Raw genomic sequence first — 22,653 nt, 5'->3', positions numbered from 1 at the left:
CATGTTGCAGAACTGCTTCTTAAGCCGTGTTTTCTGTGTAAATAGTGGTTGTGCCACAAACTGACAAAACACCGCCTGCACTTTAATCGGCACTCATCTCAAAGAGCCAGACTGATTTCCTAGTCAATATTAAATTGACTTCAATATTCGACACAAGGCAACCAGCATTGTGAAGGACTACACACCCCTCACATGCACTCTTCACCCTCGTACCATCCGGAAAAAGATCCCAAAGCATTCAGGTCCTCACTGCCAGACTCTGCAGCAGCTTACATTTACAGCTTTTATCAGACGCCCTTATCCGGAGCGACTTACAATCAGTAGTTACAGGGACAGTCCCCCCCTGGAGCACTTTAGGGTTAAGTGTCTTGCTCAGGGACACAATGGTAGTAAGTGGGATTTGAACCTGGGTCTTCTGGTTCATAGGTGAGTGTGTTAATCACTAGACTACTACCACACAGTACCACCAGCTTCTTTCCACAGGCCATCAGACACCTGAATGCTCAGGAACTTTCCACTCTGGACTGACACACACACACGACCTCTGTAATATTAATCTGTCTGTAATATCCTCTATTAATGCACTTTTCCATTTTGTACAGCAATATTTGCTATATTTTACGTTGCACATTTATTACTCATTTTACTAGTTTTGCGCTGTCTGTCTAATTCTTGTCTACGTGTTTTTTTGTTAAATGTTAATCTTGCACTGCCTGTGTCCCCTGTTTGCACATTATATAATCCAGTTTGTCTGTGTCGCGCTTTAGTGGTCAGTTTATGTCTGTATGTAACTTGGTTTAAATGTTACATGTAGCACCAGGTTCTGGAGAAACGTTGTTTCGTCTCACCATGTAACATGCTTATAGCTGAAATGACAATAAAGTGAACTTCAAATGTGACCAGCTTTTTTTCTGTACAAAATATCAACAAACTACAGAATGGGACAACACAAGTGGCCATTTATTTTTTAATAAGTGAAATATTATGATCTAGAAATATTAATATAGTTTTGCATGAAATATTTAGTGAATTGTTGTTGTAATATGTTTATAATGTACAGTACAGGCCAAAAGTTTGGACACACCTTCTAAGGACCATTTACATTGGTAGATTCTCTCTGAAGGCATCAAAACTATGAATGAACTACAAATGTGGAGTTATGTACTTAACATAAAGTGGAGACCTGACCTCCACAGTCACCGGACCTGAACCCAATCTAGATGGTTTGGGGTGAGCTGGACCGCAGAGTGAAGGCAAAGGGGCCAACAAGTGCTAAACACCTCTGGGAACTCCTTCAAGACTGTTGGAAAACCATTTCAGGTGACGACCTCTTGAAGCTCATCGAGAGAATGCCAAGAGTGTGCAAAGCAGTAATCAGAGCAAAGAAACTAGAATATAAAACACGTTTTCAGTTATTTCACCGTTTTTTGTTAAGTACATAACTCCACACGTGTTCATTCGTAGTTCCGATGCCTCCAGGGAGAATCCACCAACGTAAATGGTCACGAAAATAACGAAACCGCCTTGGATGAGAGGGTGTGTCCGGACCTCCGGCCTGTGCCGTGTACTCGCGGGGGAAGGGGGGTTAAACGGCGCTGTTGACCGGGGTCCCGGCCCCGCCGCCGAGAGGCGCGTCAGTGCGGCGGACGGCAACGATGCGCTCCGGCCGCGCGCTCTGCGTGTCGCTCGCGCTCCTGTGCGTCGCCCCGCGCGCCGCGCCGGAGTCCTCGTCCAGGAGCGAGCCGGGCGAGTACGAGTTCGGCGACTACCGCGGCAAGTGGTGCGTCGACGACCAGGGCTTCGTGTACGGCGTCGGCGAGGTGTACCGCCCCGGCCGCGCCGCCTGCCCGTGCACCTGCACCGAGGACGGGCCGGTGTGCGTCCGGCCGAAGTGCCCGCGCATCCACCCGCGCTGCACCCGCGTCGCCTTCAGGTCCTGCTGCCCGGTGTGCGAAGCGGTCAGCAAAGTGTGCCTGTACGGGGGCAAAACTTACCGGCTGCTGGAGGAATTCAAGGTGAGAGATGCACGTAGTTTTACGCGAAGGAAACGGCGAAGTGTTGAGGGGGTCGTGCGAGCTCTACATTTTACATTTACATTTACGGCGTTTACAATAAAGCGATCAATTCTGGTTCACCAGGACCCCCAACTATGAATACAACCTTATTATTCACTCTGTTGTGGATTCTATACATAATTCAGAGAATAAAAAGGTTACAAGTTCGTCTAAATATTCTCTAAAGAGGAAAGGTCTTGAGCTGCGGTTTGACTGTGCTGTTCAGATTTTCTCTTCGTGGTTGACTGTAACTCCTATTGATTTTGTTGTTGGGTGAAACCAGAAATAATTTTTTTTATCACTAAAGATGCTTAATTACATTCTAATATACTTTGTTGGAGGTTTTTGGCGACGCCGTCCCAGAGTATGTTTTTGTTCTGTTGTTCGATCCAGTTGTCCCCGTGTGAGCGATGCCGCTGTGAAGCCAACAGAGAGGTGTACTGCACCATATCCGAATGTCCTGCCCTCCACTGCGTGAACCCCACATTCGAACCCAACCACTGCTGTCCCGTATGCAAGAGTGGTGAGAGCGCTTGCATGAACTTTTTTTTTTTTTTTTTGCTTACCCTCCATCATTTATGTATTGTTGATTGGTTTGTGGGCGGATTATTACGCAACCTCGGTTGTTCTGCCACGGTTGACTGTCACATGGCATCCCGGGACAAGAAGGGTGAATTGATCTGTGAAGTCACAGACTGGTGGCTGCGGTGATGGTGCAATGGAAAAACAGTGATGCAGTAGCACGGCTCAATAGTCTGGCTCTCGCCACTATCCCGCCCAGAAATAGAAACTAGCACAAAGCCGCATGGAGCCAGTCCTGACAACAGAAGGTGTGAGGAGCAACAGATTGTGTGTGTGTGCGTTTTGTGTCTGGCTGCATTCGCATGTGTGCATTAATGCGTTGAAAACACGGCCTTTTGCTTCCACGCACAGGACCGAACTGCTTTGCGGGAAACCGCGTGATCCCAGCCGGGGAGCGGGTGGACGTGGACGAGCGGATGGTGTGCTTCTGCACTTATCGAGATGGCACGTGGCAAACACACCCGCATGCCACCTGCGAGCCGCGCCAGCAGCCTGACAATGGGCCTGGTGGAACCGAGGAGTCAACCCAGCAGATCGAGGAGCAGGAGAAGAAGGAGAAGGGAAGAGTGTTCTCACCCAGGCTGGAGTTCATTCCATGAGAGGGCTTCGCTGTCGCTTCTCCTTCCAGAGGAGATGCGGCCAGGTCGGCCTCCATGGCCAGAAGCAAACGCATCCGGTGTGGGGCTTGTCGCCAGCGATGACCTCTTCCACCCCCCATAATCACAACATATGTTTAAACAAGACATCGAGAAGCATGCCATATGTAACACAGAATGTCCACACCCCGTGTAATATAAATATGTTAGATCTGGTTGTACCGATGTTTATGAGAAAGCCGCGTAGAAAAAAATTCAGATCAAGAAAATGCTTTTCATGCATGTGTGTTTAGTACATGTTGTGCAGTACAGGGAACGTTCATAAAGGGCTAATACTTGCAAACGTACACAGGGCTAAGGATGGTTAACCACGACTCTCAGGGCCAGAGAACTTATTTTATCTCTCTTACTAGTCAGTTATCCTTTCCACCCAAACTAAAGATTTCTTGTATGTTAATTAGGAGACTTTATCCAGTGGAAACTAGTAGAACTGTATAATCATTGATGTTACCTTGTGTTTTGTGTGTATCTTTGAACTGTGGTTGAAATGTTATGTACACCATTGCTGTAATTTCTCTTGTGTAGGTAATAGGCCTAATTTTCTAGGTTGCTGGATGGGATTTGACTTTTGCGCTGAATGATGGCATGTACCGCTTATGATCGTGTTCATATTTTGTTTTATATATAGGAATATTAACCCTGTCTGCTGTATCTTGCTCTGTGCTCAAGTGACTGGTAATATTGCAGTAAACTGTATTACTGATGACACTATAATACTGTCAAATTGTAGCTTAACCTTATATGTTTCCAGTAGTTTATAGTTATACACACTATTCCTGAAAAGACTGATACTGTATGTCGCTGTTACAGTTTCTGTCACCTTTGTTAATATTACGTTTGAATGATTCATCTTCAATCAGCCAAAACACACCAATGTCACACCAATGTCTTCTCACCTCTCTCCACTGGCTCCCGTTAGCTGCTCACATTGAGTTCAAATCCTTGATGCTTCCTAGTGCACCCTCTTATATCAACACACTATTAGATAGCTACACTCCTCAGATTGGCAAATTAAATGAGACTGAAAATTCCCTCTTCACGGGGTCTCAGATCCCAATCTACTCTATTCTCCTTTGTTGTCCCTGGCTGGTGGAACAACTAGTTGAGACTACTACAACCTTTAAGAAGCAGTTGAAAACCCACTTGTTTTAAAAGTATTTCAGACGAGTCTAACACTAACACGTGCACATGCACACACACTGCACAAAAAAAAAAAATCATCCAGCCCTTAACAATTCCCTAGCATGTTATTTTCCTGACAAGTTAGGCCTTATAATGGCTTTTAGTTTTGTAATTCAAAATCTATAGAAACTGAATGAGAATTGCTGGTGTCTTCCTCTTGTAATTCGCTTTGGATAAAAGCGTCTGCTAAGTAAAGTAAAGGTGTTTAGCACTTGTTGGACCCTTTGCCTTCACTCTGCAGTCCAGCTCACCCTAAACCATCTTGACTGGGTTCAGGTCCGATGACTGTGGAGGCCAGATGTCCACTTTTTGTTAAGTACATAACTCCACATTTGTAGTTCATTCATAGTTTTGATGCCTTCAGTGAGAATCTACCAATGTAAATGGTCATGAAAATAAAGAAAACACACTGAATGATTAGGTGTGTCCAAACTTTTGGCCTGTACTGTATGTGTGTGTTTATGAGATTCCTGTTATACCATCTAATATAATTATTTATTATTTCCTCTTGGTATGATGCATATTATATTTGTTTGAAGAATTATATTTGTTTTGAACATGGTTGAAGAATCATTCTTAATGTAATACTTAATATAAAAACAAATAATCAGAGTAAACTATGGCAACGTTTTGCATTTACATTTAACAGCTATAAAACCTTGCACTCAATTAATTATTTTCATAACCCCATTCTCAATGATTAACTTTCTGAGCAGATTCTTAAAATCTTTTGGCTTGTTCTCCAGGCTGCGCTTCGTTTTTCCGTCTGTAGCTCGCGCTACAGGCCGCCGGCGGAAGTGGCGTCATCGACGTGCGCGCGGCGTTATATCCCAGCGTCCCTCTCTCCTCCTTCCTCTTTCCCCCTCTGCAGCAATGTCCAAGAGAGGTAAGCGGGCCCTGGCTGAAATCTGCCCCCATCGTGAGGCGTGAAGGTCCCGCGGGGGCCGCATTCACCCCCGTCGGGCACGATCCTCGCTTCTTAACCCCCTGTGCGGGGTATTTTCTGTACGAATTGGGGTGTTTTAAACGAAAGGGACGTTTTCGCCTCAAACGTCGGAGCCGGCGGCCATCTTTGCTACAGGTGTAGCATGCTCGGCTAGCGAACGTGGACACGAGTGTTTAAAGCTTCCCGGCGCGTGTAATGCATAATTACTCGCGACGTTCTGATGGCCTGCGACGGCAGCGGTTCGGTGGACTCGCGACGCCTTGGTCGCTGAATTCGCGCCGGCCAACATGGCTGCTTCCGCTCCATGTGTCTCTGGAACCTGCAGCCCGTCGTTTTTAAGATGGTAATTCGCCGTAACGGGACTCGTGGGCCCTCCCTTAAAGCACTTGGCCGGTCTGTTTCGTGGCTGGTCGAGTTGTCGTGGGAGAGGGAGAGTGAAGGCCGCTGCTCGTGGGTGAGACGGCGGCGACGCGTGCCGCTTGGTCTCAATCGGCGGCGGAACACGACCGAATCCGCTGCACGGTGCCACGCACCTCCACTCGCGCTGACTCTTCTTCTCCTTTTCAGGACGTGGCGGGTCTTCTGGAGCCAAGTTCCGCATCTCGCTGGGCCTGCCGGTGGGCGCGGTGATCAACTGCGCGGACAACACAGGTACGCGCCCGGTGTTCGGTGTCGGTGGTTCTTGCAGTCGTGGTCAAGTTCCCCTTCTTAAAAGCACTTGCTTCGTCTGGTCAGTGGCTGGGTGAGTTGTCGTGGAAGGGGACAGTGGAGCCCATTACTTTTGGGTGAGATGGCAGTGACTTGTACTGTTAAATCTCAATCGGTGGTGGAACATTTTATCGCCTTTTAGTTAGTGATTTTTTTTTTGTGTGTGTGTGGACCTGGAACATGAAAGCTATTTTTGTCACGTCTTCCTCCAGGTGCCAAGAACCTGTACATCATTTCTGTCAAAGGCATCAAGGGGCGTCTGAACCGCCTGCCTGCTGCTGGCGTGGGTGACATGGTGATGGCTACCGTGAAGAAAGGCAAACCAGAGCTCAGGAAGAAGGGTACGTGTTTTCTGCTTTTTCAATCAGCGAGAGTGACTTGGTTTAGAACCATTCTGGGTTTATTTATTTTATTTTTATAGTGCATCCTGCGGTGGTCATACGGCAGCGGAAGTCGTATCGACGAAAAGATGGCATTTTTCTGTACTTTGAAGACAATGCGGGTGTTATAGTGAATAACAAAGGCGAGATGAAAGGTGAGTACATGTTGTGACCATCCCAACACCCTGCTGTTTGACAGGAACTGTAAATTTCCCACTTGTGGGTCTAATAAAGGAACTTATTTTATCCAAAGCATGTTGCTTTGGATATAATTTAGAATTATGTAAATTGTTTATAGTGGTAGTCCTTGTGAAACACTGCAGCACACGGTGCGCACGACAAAATGTCTTCATTTCACAATGAAATTTAACCCTTGGTGAGCAGGGGGCAGCCATTACAGGGGGACTGTGTGGACTGAACCTTGATCAGTGGCACCTTGGTGGTTTGGGCATTTGAACCGGCAATGGGTCCTCTTTCTTAAGTCAGTCCACCACTGCCCCCAATCACTGTTTACAGGTATCACTTCAGTCTCCCTCTAAATGTTAATTTTCAGGTGATTGGGGTGGTAGTAGCCTAGTGGGTAACACACTCTCCTATGAACCAGAAGACCCGGGTTCGAATCCCGCTTACTACCATTGTGTCCCTGAGCAAGACACTTAACCCTAAGTTGCTCCAGGAACTGATTGTAAGTCGCTCTGGATAAGGGAGTCTCATAAATGCTGTAAATGTAATTGCAAAAGAAATGCATGTGGTTCGGTTTGCATCCAGACACAAAGCCTATTACCCAACTTGTCTATTAGATTAAAAGCTGCTGTATGATTTCTGGCGTTAACTAATCGTTTTCATCCTTTGGTCTTCAGGTTCAGCCATCACAGGACCTGTTGCTAAGGAGTGCGCCGACCTGTGGCCCAGGATTGCCTCTAACGCAGGCAGCATTGCGTAATCTGGAGCCTGTCTTATTTTCATTAAAAATGTTGGAAAGAATGCTGTCTCTTGGTGTTTCAGTTCTTTATAGAGATGGTCATCTGATTTTAACTTGACTGGTGATCAGGATGGTCGTAGCCTAGTGTGTAACGCTCAACTATGAACCAGAAGACCCAGCTTCCAACCCCACTTCATTAAGTGCGTGGATTGAGAAAAGCACTGGATTGCATGAAATAATTACAATCCCTGATGGAAATTAGAATTTCTACACATAGCTTTGATGAGTAGAACTACTTCAGAATTCTTTGTTAGAATTTAATGTTAATGTACAGGACAAAAGTTGACACGCCTCCTCATTCAATATGTTTTCTTTTGGTAGGTGCTCACTGAAGGCATCAAAACTATGAATGAACATGTGTGGAGTTATGTACTTAACAAAAAGTGGAGACCTGACCTCCACAGTCACCGGACCTGAACCCAGTTGAGATGGTTTGGGGTGAACTGGACTGCAGAGTGAAGGCAAAGGGGCCAACAAGTGCTAAACACCTCTGGGAACTCCTTCAAGACTGTTGGAAAACCATTTCAGGTGACGACCTCTTGAAGCTCATCGAGAGAATGCCAAGAGTGTGCAAAGCAGTAATCAGAGCAAAGGGCGGCTAATTTGAAGGAACTAGAACATAAAACATGTTTTCAGTTAATTCACCTTTTTTTTGTTAAGTACATAACTCCACATGTTTTCATTCATAGTTTCAATGCTTTCGGGGTGAATCTACCAATGTAAATGGTCATGAAAATAAAACACATTGGATGAGAAGGTGTGTCCAAACTTTTGTCCTGTACTGTATTTGTGAAATAATAAGTCAGAAGCAACAAAAGAAGTACGTTGTTAACTTTATTGAAGAAACCACTTGCTTGTAAAAGGCTCTGATGGGTTTTTATGCAGAAAGCGTTAAAACTGCCTGGCCCAGGCAAGGGGGATGTCTTGGTTCTGCAGCACATTCAGTTATTTATTTCTTTTTCTCTACATGTGAATGAGGGTGTTGAGCCGAAATTTCCAACAAGAGTTTTACAAGTTTTTTTTTAGACCAATATAAACACACAAAATACAATAGAAAATTTGTTTCTGACTCGACGTGTGATCAGAATTGTGGTATTTACACCTGTATTACCGGGCCTGTTACTTCAGAAGCCGCTCGTTCACTGAAAGGGAAGGGAACAAAGTTGTTTTAGCTGGTGAGGTCGCTGGTGTTTTTGGCATCCATTAAAGCACACACACCTCTGTATTGCGGCCTCTGCATGCGGTTGTTGGGGCAGCTGCGGCTGCGCGGGACAAAGTTAATGTTGGTGCGAATGCAGCGCTGGTTCAAGGCCTGGGCTGGACGCATGTTGTCACTCATGCTGAGGAAGATCTGAGTCGGCTGGTTCTGACTGAGCAGACGGAGAGACTGCAACTGAGAGCAAACGAGAGTGACTACCAATTTCTTTATTTCTTTTACTGTAATTTCCTGAATGTGGTCACAATTAACAGGATTTAAACAATCAAAGGGCAACATAACATACAGTAATTTAATACCAGAAGATTATAATAATTAAATACAACTCCCTGGATCAGATGTCATCTGAAGTTTAAATACCAACTTTCTCTTGCAGAGCCTAACAGGGTGGAACCCAGAGCGCAGAGCTTATTGGGGTGTAGGGGGACCTCAAAGAGGATTCATCACACTTTATTTATTACCATAAAGTCCCTATATTATACAGGAACAGAAGAATATTTTAAGTCTGGCAGACAAGACCAGAATAAAGTCTTGTTAGGATGCTCATTATAAATAAATAAATGCCCTACATTGGCAGAGGGCCCAGAAATGAATAAAATAACCCGGCAAGTACAGTCACCTGCAGTCGAGTGATGTAGATGGGTTTGTTCATCAGGATCCAGGTGGCTGTTTCAAGGCACGGCGGGATGGTGATGGAGCCCTCATATGTGATGAATCGAGATGTCTCTGGGTAGAGCTCCTCTATGTTCAGACCCATGAGTAGGTATGCATCATCTGAGGGTCCAAAGGGGGGAAAAAAATTATTTCACAGAATTATTAACGTATTAAGTGATATGATGCTTGTATCCAGGCATAAACAGGGATGGTTGTCAGCGTGGTATGTCTAGGAGGAACTTGTCTCATTGTCTCTTCATTGGACGCAGTCTAGAACAAGGCAGTCTAAACAGAAGCCACGCCCCCACTGGATTCAGGCTCCATTCAAGGATTGGAGCGACCCCCCCCACCCAAGTCATAAGAGATCAGATAAAGTTATTGAATTACTAGGCTTCCAGAACCGTCAGTGGTGATGAGTTTTCAGTGAGCATGTTTTACATTCAGAATCGAGTTTGGCCACGACAGATTCTACAGTCTGATGTTTTGCTCGTTGTGCTGCTGCCCCCTTCTGGTTGTATTACGATACAACAGTCGAACAGTCAAGAAGTCAATATACTTACGTTTATAGGTTATTCTCGTAATCGTCTCTCTGTTCAGCAAGCGGTTTAGAAAAGCATTTGAAAAGTCTGATATCTGAAATCAACAACAATAACGAAAAAATCTGAATATGAGGATGATTGTTTTATTTTCTGTTTTAACAAAAAACTCACAGACCTTCAGGAACATTGATACCACTGCGATTCCATTGGGGCTCTTGGCAGCTTCGCTGTAGTTTAAATAAAGATCATGGTTGTAGTGAATGAGTTGTACCTGTAGGTGAAAAAAGAGTAATAATGTGTAAACAAGGTTGTCCTTTATAAGTTGGGATGACTGGCTAAAAATAATTCTGATCATCCATTTCAAGCACTTCGCAACATATTACATGCCATTCATGTATGTTTTTATGCCACAGTCATGCCATAGGTAACGCATCAGCAAAGAGAATTTTACAAATATAGTAGAAAGTATACCTGGGTCATTCACCAAAGAAAAATACACGGGTTTAAAATGAAATTCAGCTTCCTGTTTATAATGCTTCTGACAAATTTTGAGTCTCAGGACTGTTGCCTCTGAGGTGTCTACCCTAAATGGTTTTGTTTAATTTGTTTATGCATTTAGGTCATTCATATTCACACCCTAGCTCACTGAGTGATGCTCAGCTCATTAATAACAATTAGCATGCTTGTCAAGCCCATAATTAAGCTGTTAGGATGCAAATTGTGGGTGCTAATGACCTGATTTTGACAGGGACTGATGCAGAGGTTGTTGTTGTTGTTGTTTTTTTTGTCTGACTGACTGATGGATGAGAGTGTGCGAAATGGGAATATTTTCATCATCTGATGAAACTCAGCACGGAATGTGGACTATTTTCAGAACATTGCATACCCTTACAGTAAAAAGTGAAAATGAGAAAATTCTGGAATTGATTGGACATTGCAGGGCTGGACGTGCTCGCCTCGGCTTCCCTGGACCCATTCTGGGCTTCCCACCACCCCGTCGCACCGTTGCTTATGAATAGTTAATTGGCCAAGCTGAGAACAACTTTCAATCCATCCCCATAAAATCGAATCACACCCCAAATAAGGGTTTTTTCCAGACAGACTGTGTGTTTAGCAGAATACCAGGTCATCTGTTCTGAAAATAGCTATAGTCCGGGAGAAAACACGACAGTCTGGCCGCCTTGGGAAGTGACCATAATGACTCTAATGAGGGTAAAGTCGGCCCAGTCCTCACCTCTCCAGGAAAAGGTTGGCCATTGAGCAGGTGCTCAGAGCCCTGGCTGTCGTCGCTGCCAAAATGCAATCTGATCTCCTCCAGCCGGTAGCTGTAGCTCAGCGGGCCTCCAGAGATGTTCACGAGGTGCGCCTTGTCCGGCCGGAGAGACACGTGTCGGCCAGTGTTGTACATCGTCCCGCTGACCTGCCGAGGAGGAGGCGTTTCAGAACAACCGTTAATTTCAGTGAATCCTGGATACAGACTGGATGTGACACGAGCCTATTACATCACTCTGTCCAACAAACAGGCTGTCATCACAAAACTAAACCTATATGTTGCACTTACTGTCTGTTTCATATACATTTCACCATCGAACTGTAAAGAGAAGGAAACAGACGGAGCTCTGGAGATGAAATATAGCTGCGCATGAAGCTGTCTGCTTTCTCATACATGCACTTTAATGGAGTCTTTCATAACAAGGTAATCAGGTTTGTGTTTGTTTAGCAGGGGGGGAAATACTGCTGAGGCTCCAGGCATGGGTGGAGGGGTAATCAATTTTACGCGACACATTGTTTTAATATGCTTCCAGCAAGAGGCAGTAATTTCCATCTTAGCGCATAATGCAGGGGAAATCAAATGAGCGAGAGGCGCAGGGGCCTGCATTAAAGCAGTCAGCTGACAGCGTTATGAATTATGGGCCCTGTGCCTGCGACAAGTCTAATTACCACCCAGCAAAGTCGCTCTGAAGAAGTTCCTTCTGGATACCCCACCGCATCCACAATTGCCGAGTTAACAAGCAGCAACCAGAGTTGCCAGATCCTTGGCTTTCATGCAGAATATGGCTACTTATCCCCTGTAGCGGCTGCTTCACTTGCACAGGTGTGCCATGGAGTCACATGACTTGGATTCCAGCAACGCATTCTATTAAATAAGACTTGACTCAACTATCTCTCACCATCTGTCTGTGGGTTCAGGCTTTTTCTTTTGCTGCATAAATGACACTTAACATAGATTGAATTGACTCAAGGCATAAATGATACACATAACTGTACACATATATAAATATTAAGTAATATGCTAATATATCAAAATGTTCCATACATAATATTTAAAAAACATTGGCACACACATTGGGGCCCTAGAAATAAAAAACACGTCCTTGGTATCACCAACACATAACAGGAAAATAAGGCAAAGATCTGGCAACAGTGCTGAGGTTCTCCAAATGTGCTCTCCATCCCCAAAAAATAACCACGCGACTCACACTGAATATTAAAATGGCAATAACAAAAGGAAATATATGGATGGCAATTAGGTCATCTGAGAGAGCAAGCAAGCGCATGTCAATCCCAGGAGATCAAAACCCGCCTGCCACCTCATCTCATCAGACTAAGTCAAGCAGGGGTTTCTTATGTTTTATTGAGCGACAGGGAGCAGTGGGACGTGCTGCACGCATCTCGCCACTGACAACTTTACTGGAGAATTCTCCTCCGACTGCCATGGTGGGCACAGATGGTCATGCTGTCTAATCTCCTCCAGCAGATGCATGGTGGTATTAATCACAGGCGAGGAATTTAAAAAGAGATTATTAACCCACCGCTTTCTGTACCCTGCCATATAGCCCTGTAATCTCTGTTCCTGCCTTACCTGCAGCGTGTTTCTGGTGACGTGTACTTTTCCAGTGACTTTATACACTGTACAGAAGGCAGGTGTAAATGGTAATCTATGGGCAGTCTAATAGCATCACATATCACTTAGATGCTCTGAACAAGAGATCTAAGAGACACTAATGTGAAGCAGATAATTAAAATAATCTAGTTTTGCTGACACAATCACAGGTTTGTCACATCAGTGAATGCGTGTACATTACCAGTCAAAAGCTTGAACACACTTACTCATTTATGGGTCTTGCATTAGAGAACAAAACTGAAGACAAAGAAATATGAAATAACACACACAAGGTTATGTAGTAAACAAACATTTTTTAACAACTGAGTTTCTCCAAAGCAAAGAGCTTCTGCTGTGATTGCAGCATTTCACGCTCTTCTCTTCTCTCCACCACCAACAGGTCTGATGGTTTATGCTGAACACTTTCTTATCATTCATTCATTTTGAATTTGGGTCTCAGCATGGCAGTGTTTTGCTCCCTACCTTGATGAGCAGTCTTAAAAAATTGACTTGGAAAGGATCCCTGTCTGCTTCACATAGACTCTACACTGGTATCCCTCGGGGCTCAGTTCTTGGTCCCCTCCTTTTCTCCCTCTACACAAGATCACTTGGTGAGGTGATTTCCTCTCATGAGTTATCCTACCGCTGCAATGCTGACGTCACACAACTCATCTTCTCTTTTCCTCCCTCGGATGTACATGCTTCCTCCAAGATCTCTGCATGTCCAACTGACATTTAATGTTGGATGGCAGCCCATCATCTAAAACTCAATCCAACCAAGACCAAACTAATAACATTCATCATTCATTCTGTTTCTCTTGCTACAAAAATACTAAATATGTTTCTTGCATTGGATTCTTCAAAACGGCCACCATCTTATTGTCCACAACCTCCACAGAGTAGGTGTGTCCAGACTTTTGAGTGGTAGTGTACATCTACATTTTCAGCATTGCTTTAGACATGTTACAATAGGCAACTAGAAAATATCTGTTGATAAAACATGGCTACCAGGCGTAACTGCCGTGGTTACGCCCTGAAACGGCAGATCACACATTAGTGCGTTTCCAGTGTCTACCTTCCGGCCTCGAGTGCTAAGGCGTAAAGTGGTGAGATGGGGATCGAAGATCATGTGACTGGTCTCGATGTTCACAGGTGACTGCCTCTTGCCAATGGCACACAGGTTCCAGGCGGAGTTCACCAGTCCCCAGAAAGATGGAACTGAAATACATAGACAAAAAAAACGATACAGGCGCTGACAGCCTAGAACACAAGTTAGCTTCAGATTTATTGCAAATCCAACTCGTCCCTCTGAATGCAGCGAATACAACGATGCCACACAAATTAGATCGAGCAACATGTCCCCCCCCTGAAATACTATCATTGTGATGCCTCACAGAACAAGACAGATGCAGGCCGTATTATTTATCACCTGGACAGCATGTTAGCCTATACCATATATGGATCCGGACACATTTGGGTTATCTTGCTCTGCAACGAGAAGACAAGTATGAACGTCTCATGAAAGTGTAAAGCAATCTGTCACAAGCTGACAGCAGCTGTCATGGCCACTGCCTGCCCATGCTTTCTGATTTATGCATGCCCGTCTTAGTGAGCCGAAGCTGACAAGTGTGATGCCATCACAGTTTTCGCATAGGGCTCGCGCATAGGGCCACCCAATAAATAAATAAATAAATAAATACGTCACACTTACGACATCCCATGCTGTCCAACGTTTTTCCAGGGACGATTTAATACCCGGCCATTTTCTAAACCCACTAATACAAGCCAGGGCATTCTGGCTCTTACAATCCAAGGCTCCTTGTTGCAAGGCAGCAGCGTTTACCACTGCGCCACTGATCCACCTGGCAGCTATCACAGCAAAAACCTCGCTGCACATAAAACCACCCCCCGGTGCCACACAGGAAATGGCCCCCATGGCCTCCTTGTGTTCAGTGCCAGGTAAATCGTTGCCCAGCAGGAGAAAGATGGGCCTTCTGATCAGAAGCCCCCTGGACGTGTCAGCTTGACAGATGTGTTTGGCTAACCTCAGGGTCGGCTGCAGGGCCGAGAGACATTGGCAGCATTACGTAATCCAGCGGAGGCTACAGAAACGCAGCAGAGTTCAGCGACTCTCTCTTTATCTGACTCTAAGTAGAGAGATTATGGGTTTATTCCCTTTTAGAAGAGGCTGAACTCAGCCTAATTCAGCGATGGCCATCAGCCTGTAAGTACAGGCTGAAGTATGAGTGGAGATCTACTGGATGAAAAACATGGCACTGTACAATGTGAGGGCTTTTGCTTTTGTTCAAATGGAATTCCAATTAGATTTTAACTCTCCAAAATGTACGTAAAAAAAAATCTATTCCTGCATTTTTTAAAACCTTTTGCTAATTTGGTCACATTCGAGGCACCTTTTCTTTTTCAGCAGCTCATGGAAAAAAGATTCCCTGAGAGGGTTTGAACTGTGCACAAACACCAGGATGAACCACTTTGTGGCAACAGCATTCCCTGATTGCAGTAGCCCCTTTCAGGACAATGCGCCCCACCACACTGCGAAAATAGTTTCATGAAAGGCTTTCAGAACGCGACTAAGACACTCTGGATCAGCTGCTAACGTCTTGATATTCCATAATACCTTCTTCTGGAATCCATGCCTGGATCAGTCATAGCAGTTTTGGCAACACAAGCAGCACCTGCACAATGTTAGGCAGGTGTTCTTAAATTTATGGCTGATACTGTGGCGTATATTTATACCCATTATGTAGCCAGTATCCTGTACATAATTGGGCATATAATGTTCATTCCTCCTGCAATTCGTTCTAATTTGTATAGCTGTTATGTGGTGCCTCTTTTGCACAATCATCCCTAAATACATATCTGCTTCCAAAACTGGTGATGTAATAGTGGTGTAATCCCCTCCGATGTGCTGTGTGCTGACATTCACTTAGCCGCTTCTAGACCAAATCGAAATTCAAGCAAGAGTGTTGCGAAATTAGGCTCAGGCGGCCATTCAGGAGCTTCAGCGCCAGGTCATGGGGCAGAACTAAGCTGGGAAGCAGGCAGCTGCGGTGACTTTCATGGGGCCGCAGAGAACGCGCCCGGTCTACTTCAAAAAAGATGGGGTGGGGAGGGCATCACGCACTGCGCCTGCATTTACATTTACATTTACAGCATATATCAGACGCCCTTATCCAGAGAGACTTACAATCAGTAGTTACAGGGGCAGTCCCCCCCCCCTGGAGCAACTTGGGGTTAAGTGTATCTTGCTCAGGGACACAATGGTAGTAAGTGGGGTTTGAACCTGGGTCTTCTGGCTCTACAGGTTTCTACATCGGCAAAATCCTCTGACGGATGTGCAGCGGTCCTCAGAAAGAATCCATCTCCCCTTCTGAGTGCCTTTTCTATGAAAAGAGTCTGGGAAAGAATTGATGCTCACGGCCCCAACTGTTCCTCAGAACTCCCATCAATCAGCAGCACACTGCTCACTGCTGTACCTGTCCAAGGACACCCAGACCCAGATGGTCTGTCTCTCTTGGTCTGGTCCAGAATTCCTTGCTTTTAAGGAATTAAGGCTCTTTGCTTCCTGAAAGATTGCTAGCACACTATACACAAGTAGTAGCCTAGTGGGTAACACATTTGCCACTTACTACCATTGTGTCCCTGAGCAAGACCCTTAACCCTGAGTTGCTCCAGGGGGGACTGTCACTAGTGAAGGGCATCTAATAAATGCCATAAATGTAGCTGTAAATGTGCCTTTACTCTGGTATTCCTATAACATTATTTTCATGTAAGAACACAGGATTTGTTGACGTGACCCTCATTCAGTAGAAAACACTATTTAGTTTTAATATAAGATGTATTCATTGTATTCATAGTTGGGGGTCCTAATGAAATGAATGGTAACTTCAAAGCACGTGGTAAGTCGCTCTGGATAAGGGCGTCTGCCAAATGCCTTAAATGTAAATGTAAAGTTAAGATTTCTAGTACTGTATAAAAATCTTCAAAGCATACAGAGCAGTAACATTATTTTTGGCCTCCATTCACCAGCGTTTAATTATAATTGTATAATTTTCAGTATAAACATAAATGGTTCATCATAAAAAGATTATGTTTGCACAACCAAAGTAAGTTCTGCACCAAAACAGAGAGATGAGAAATGAAAGTGAATCGGTGTTAAATCTAGTTGGAGGATGGGGTGCAGCGTGGAAAGCGGTGTGCTGGCTTGGTGGCGCCTACGTGAAGGGTAGCGCCGCACTGACAGCAGCCGCGGCGGCTTGCCTGACGTAATTTTCCCAATGTGGCCAGTTACATTGCTTCAGGCAAGCACCTGCGTTCCAGACATAAGGTACAGCTGACAATTGAGCCACTTGTCAAAATAATGCCGGGTGCTGAGTGCCATGCTGTGCCAAAAAGGTGGAGCGTCACCCTCTCCGCAAGACCAAGCCAAGACCCATCCTCATGGAACGTTACGCGCCTGATTCAAATAATTAATAAAGATGTGGTGGCATTATTGGTGCTGCCTCATAAACGCCCCCCCCCCCCCCCCCCCCCCTCCCCATTCCACACGTCTAAATCCCATTAGTCTGTGAAGGAGATGGATCTGAAAAAAACAAAAGCTCCACATTAACGACTGCAGCTAACGACGGAGGACGCCATCGCGACGCAGGTAATAAAAAGCAAATCTTAATCTTCCTCCATCCTTTCACAGTTGCCATTTCAACTCACTCCCGACTGCGTGGGAGTGGGTTTTTTTTTTCTTCTGTTGCTTTTTCTCTCTCCCATCCAGCGCCCTCCCTTCTCTCTAACTCCCTCTCACTCTCCCCGGTCTCAACAGAGTTTCAAGGGCGTATATGTGAGAGCTGCCTGTGATCACAGAAAGATTTGGTGACCTACTTTCACCCTCCCGACTGTATGTACCATTCTCCTTTTCGATTAGTTGCCAGGGTGAGAAAATACTGTATAATAGAGACTCGCGGGCATCTTGCTTTTTTTTTTTTCCCTTCCCCTTATTGAGCATACAGCGCAGAGGCTGGTCGTGTGGAAAAGGAAGGACGGAACTGTGGCTGCATCGTTTAAGCTCTCTTAATTGGTTTAAGGGATACTGCCGAAACAACCACTCATATCAACAGATGTTCTGGACTCCACCCGTTTACCGCAATATCCCCCCACATGCCACTAAAAAAAAAAAAAAAATGGAATTCTTCAAAGGGGGCTCTTGCACACTTATCTAATGCTCGGTTCATCTCTCATTGAAAGATCCAACACATACACACAACCGTTCAAAAGTTTAGTGTCATTTAGAAATTTCTTGTAGTCATTTAAATAAAAAACATCTGGACTGAATTTTTGGAAAATTTATTTTAATCAAATATGAATATTTTCAAATGACTCCAAGCTTGGTAATGTGACTGAAATTATCAATACATATTTAAATAACGAATGGAATAATGAACCTTACTGTGGGGTCATACCATTGAGAATCAGAGCCAGACACAGTTTTTGACGACTTTACCTGGGACAAAACTCCCTTGAACAACATCCTTGTAGGTCCACCAACCATCATGAAGTTTTGATGAAACTGGCTGTGCTGGAGAGAAAAGGTAGAGAAGGTTGTACGTTAACTGGCATGGGTGTGAAGATGTGCTGCACATGATAAATCATTCAGATGAAAAGAGCACATCAATCATTCAGGGACGTCTTTGATGAACCTCCACAGCATTTTCTCCACCATGCAGAGTCCCTACAGCAGAATCTACAACACTGTGCTGTCCAAGGCTACTGACTGGACCTCAGGTCCCATGTGTAGCATTAAGGCACTAATAAGTACTTTTAAGGATATGTGACAAGTCCTTAACAAGTCCAATAACATTTTTTAAAGTGTAGCAGTAAATCCTTTCACAACAGTGCTTTTAAAGTTATTACCTTAAAACACACCAACTGGGATAGAAATTTAGCTCTCTGACGTGGGAATTTAACATTATGAATTCCTTGGGCGTCGTGTGTACTCAGAACTGAATCTACAGAGCAGGAAATGTAGGTCATGGCGGAATGGAGTATTCCCACTGTTCTCTCGCATTGCTATTCTCCACACCGCTCTCCGCCGGCTACAGGTTGTTGTGTGCATCAAATCCCCCCCCCCCAAAAAAAAAAAAAAAACTCATTACACCCTCAGCTGGATGCAACATGCCACACCAGTGTTCTTTTATCTGATGCGGAGTCATGCGAGGCCAGCACACACATAGTGCAAAGTGCATTCATTACGTGTCGAGTAAACATCTGGTCTGCTTTATGGCGCACTCGCGGTATAATGAAAAATATTTAAAAAGTCATATTCGGTGGTGGTCATCATAAGATCTTGTAACCAGAGGGAACATAAACATGCCTGAAATGACAGATCTGAATCTCAGACATTTCTCATTTTGTCTGTTTTATCACAACTGAACCCTTTGCACTGATATTGACTTATCAGTTGCATATGGCATATAAACACATAAATACAAAATATTATATTATATTAAGGCCATCCTTGGGGAGGAGCAGTTGAGGCTCTTCTCCTCATTGGTGATAAAACAGAAGGAGAAATGGACTGAGTGGACATTTGGGGTGAAGGTTTAATCATCACAAGTTTAATTAATTATACGAATGTTTCAGAAATTAAAGATAATTGTGCCTCTGTGGTCCAGAGAGTTTTGGAAGCTTCATCCAGTGAACCCTGAACAATCTGACCACAAGACTATGTCCGACGGAAACCCAAGTCATTTGTGAATTTCAAACCATCTAGAGAATTGAGTGCAGTGAATAAAAACAGATTGTTTTTGAGAAATAATAAGAAAAAACAGAACATGGCCTCTTGGCCATTTGGCTGGAGTGCTGTGGATAACGTCGCTCTCTGCCCTGCTCAGTCTGGATTTTTTGGTCTTTCTTTCTTTCTTTCTTTCTTTCTTTCTTTCTTTCTTTCTTTCTTTTTTGCTTCTGCTCCTGCATTTCCCTTCCCACTCAGACATGACTAACACAAAACCCACAACCTTGTTGCCCTTTAAATCACAAGCATGGGGTCTAAATGGCACACAAATTACACCACCCAGCAGGTGGTAAAAACCACGAATCGCTGCTGAAGTCTCCATTATTTGATTATTTGTGTGTGTGTGTGTGTGTGTGTGTGTGCATTTAATATGAGAAAGCAAAGTAACATATGACACCCGGTGACACCGCCTGTGTCTGCTTCCGAACTGTTTGAAGAAAGCAAGCAAACCTCCACCTGTCAGACCTGAGATCTTCTTGAATAAATCAGTGGCGCTCTGGCTGGGTCTCAGCTCCTCCTCTCCTCGCCTGCAGTTCCGTTACACGGGAGATGTTCTGATTCTGATGGGGGGACTGGGCCAAGATCGGAGGAACCGGACAGACATGCAGACACAGAATTCTCCCTGGCCGTGACGTCACGTGGACCACAGATTAACATAGTATAAATTCAGTATTCCTTTTAAAGTCGTTTTCCCTTCGGTGTCGTAATAGTAATAATCGTGTCGTGACTATAATTCCATTTTCGTCCCAGTGTCTTCTCGCATGGAAAAGTTGAGCCACGGAGCCGAAGTTGATCGCGTCCACGGCCCCGGATCAGCCTGATCATTTATTTTCTCCCACTTCATTTATATTAATATTATAATAATAAATGTTTGCGTGGCCGTGGAGCCTACCTGCTGAGGTGATGAGAAGATGTGCGTGGAGAACAGTAAATATTTCCCAGACTTTCTGCATTCTTCTAGCGTCCCATGTTCCGCGGGCTGCGGCCACCGGGCGTCATTCCCCACCGAGGCGGAGCGGGACGTCGGGAGGTGAGGATGGGGGGGGTGGTGGTGGTGGTGTCCAGATCGAATTCCAGATGCGCTCCGCAGACGCACGCGCGCGCGCGCGCAGTCCAGTATAAATACTTCAAAATACGGCGGAATGTTGCGGCGAGGACGAAAAGCGGCAAGAAAATGACGCTCACGGCACGCCGCTAGCCGCGGACGTCGGTGTTAATCCATATCGATAATCCTCCGCTTGGCCCGCAGATGGCACGGCGCTCGGAACCGCGGAGCGCGCGCGGGGTGGGGGGTGGGGGGGACACGCACGCGCGCACGCACGCACGCACGCACGCACGCACGCACACCAGCGCTGACGACGGGGCTTTCTGCTGCAGATCGGCTGTGGAGCCTCACGTCGTGTAAGAAGCGCTCCCACGGTGCCATGCGCGGATCATGATGATGGTGGTCCAAATGCCGAGACGGAGCTGGTGGCACCGACTATATATATATATACACACACACACACACACACACACACATTTTATGAAAATAACGTTTTATGAAAGAAGGCGGCATATTCGCGCTTTATAGATAAGCGAGCAGTAGTGGAGTTGAGAAGAACACGACACGGTCCTCGGCACCCCGTGATTCAGGATTAGAAATTGTTCGCTCGTTCCCCGTCTTGCGTGAGATGTGGGTGTTAGTAGCCTAGTGGGTAACACACTCGCCTAGGAACCAGAAGACCCAGGTTCAAATCCCGCTTACTACCATTGTGTCCCTGAGCAAGACACTTAACCCCAAGTGTCTCCAGGGGGGGGACTGTCCCTGTAACTACTGATTGTAAAGCGTTCTGGATAAGGGCGTCTGATAAATGCTGTAAATGTAAATGAGATGGATTTGGGATCAGGACCATGGACATGTTGTACATGCTGCCCCCCCCCCCCTCACTTTTGACCCCAGGGACAAGAAAAAAAAAACCCAAAAAAGCGAGAATATCGATTCTGGGGAGGCTCTCCAGCGTTGTGCTCCCCGGGACTCCAGGCCCTCCAGCAAGTCAGCGTTTTCATTCTTCCCCAACAACTCCCAGCACAGCCCAGGCAGATGCAGGCTGGAAGGAGGGGAGCCGAACTGCCGCCTGCGCCCCGCTCCCAGGGCCATTCCTGCTTGCCGTTTTACGACCTTCCCGAAGCTTCTGGGGCTTCTTGGCCATAAATCGCAGTTCTTGCTGCGACAGTTCGGTGAGGGATTTTCTGCTGTGTCTCAGCTCGGAATACCTGGAGGGAATGGTCTGGCAATCGGCCCACTGTCCCGTCCACAGGGTTTCCTGGGACAAGCCAATCTGGGAGCTATCTGAGAACAAGTTGTTGGCTGAGCCATCCTCAGTCGTTATCTGGAGAGATGAAAGTCAAGTCATATACAAGCAGAAACAATAGATTCAGGTTTTTTTTTTTGAGACCCTCTTATGACACAATAATTCAACATCTCTTCATGTCAGGATCCGGTCCGGTACTCTGAGTTTCGTGTTCGTCCTGTGTTTGTTCTCACCTGTCTGTGCATGTTTAAAGCGGCCTTGTTGGTGTCTGTCCTCTGCTGGGTCGTCGTTTGGAGATGTTTTACTCTGTCTTGTGTTTTTGTAATAAATCTAATCTTGTGACTTGTGCGAATGAGTCCCACTTTCCTCGCCATGTCCTGCAACCGTGATCATTTATTATTTTATAACTACATTTCATTTATGTTGTAGCAACAATAAAAACATGGACTGGCTGTCTTGAGAGCAGCAACAACATGAACAGTATTTATCTTCAGTAATTCGAAGCACAACCACATCTCATAGTCTCAATATAAGTGATTTGCCAGCATTACATGATCAGTTCATATCCAAACCATTACGCCATTTAACATTCCAGATGAGCACAGGCAGCTGAACATTACTGCTGGATACTATTGCTTGAAATACAGTGTTCATATGTGAAGTAAATTTGATGGTTAATGCCAGTGAATTTGTTAAACTACACACTGGCACATTTGAAATTCCCAGTGAGGTGGTGTGGACCCGATGGACAAGAAAAAAGCTGCACACGTTCAG

General features: G+C 45.2%; 3 protein-coding genes across 4 annotated transcripts; 2 read left to right on the top strand and 1 right to left on the bottom strand.

Annotated features, from left to right (window-relative positions):
* The first annotated feature begins 1,589 nt into the window (after nt 1–1,589).
* On the top strand, nt 1,590–3,998 carry LOC114794924 (von Willebrand factor C domain-containing protein 2-like). The gene is made up of 3 exons (XM_028987792.1): nt 1,590–2,015; nt 2,448–2,577; nt 2,988–3,998. Exons 1-3 carry the CDS (start codon nt 1,656–1,658, stop codon nt 3,233–3,235), a joined length of 738 nt encoding a protein of 245 aa, XP_028843625.1. The 5' UTR covers nt 1,590–1,655; the 3' UTR covers nt 3,236–3,998.
* A 1,286-nt stretch (nt 3,999–5,284) lies between these two features.
* On the top strand, nt 5,285–7,492 carry rpl23 (ribosomal protein L23). Its single transcript, XM_028986731.1, has 5 exons — nt 5,285–5,360; nt 5,988–6,071; nt 6,341–6,469; nt 6,550–6,663; nt 7,369–7,492. Exons 1-5 carry the CDS (start codon nt 5,348–5,350, stop codon nt 7,449–7,451), a joined length of 423 nt encoding a protein of 140 aa, XP_028842564.1. The 5' UTR covers nt 5,285–5,347; the 3' UTR covers nt 7,452–7,492.
* Nucleotides 7,493–8,515: 1,023 nt separating this feature from the next.
* On the bottom strand, nt 8,516–21,019 carry ca10b (carbonic anhydrase Xb). 2 transcript variants are annotated; one of them, XM_028987874.1, is made up of 9 exons: nt 20,478–21,018; nt 18,296–18,370; nt 13,859–14,001; nt 11,134–11,319; nt 10,075–10,170; nt 9,921–9,993; nt 9,326–9,480; nt 8,709–8,883; nt 8,516–8,632 (listed from the first exon to the last, which is right to left on the bottom strand). In XM_028987874.1, exons 1-9 carry the CDS (start codon nt 20,536–20,538, stop codon nt 8,610–8,612), a joined length of 987 nt encoding a protein of 328 aa, XP_028843707.1. In that variant the 5' UTR covers nt 20,539–21,018; the 3' UTR covers nt 8,516–8,609. The 2 variants fall into 2 exon arrangements, with proteins under 2 accessions (XP_028843707.1, XP_028843708.1); XM_028987875.1 differs by lacking the exon at nt 18,296–18,370 and having other exon boundaries at nt 20,478–21,019.
* Nucleotides 21,020–22,653: the final 1,634 nt, after the last annotated feature.

This window comes from Denticeps clupeoides, chromosome 7, assembly GCF_900700375.1.
Source record: "Denticeps clupeoides chromosome 7, fDenClu1.1, whole genome shotgun sequence".
Classification (NCBI taxonomy): Eukaryota; Metazoa; Chordata; class Actinopteri; order Clupeiformes; family Denticipitidae; genus Denticeps; species Denticeps clupeoides.
This window is presented reverse-complemented; position numbering and strand designations above follow the sequence as displayed.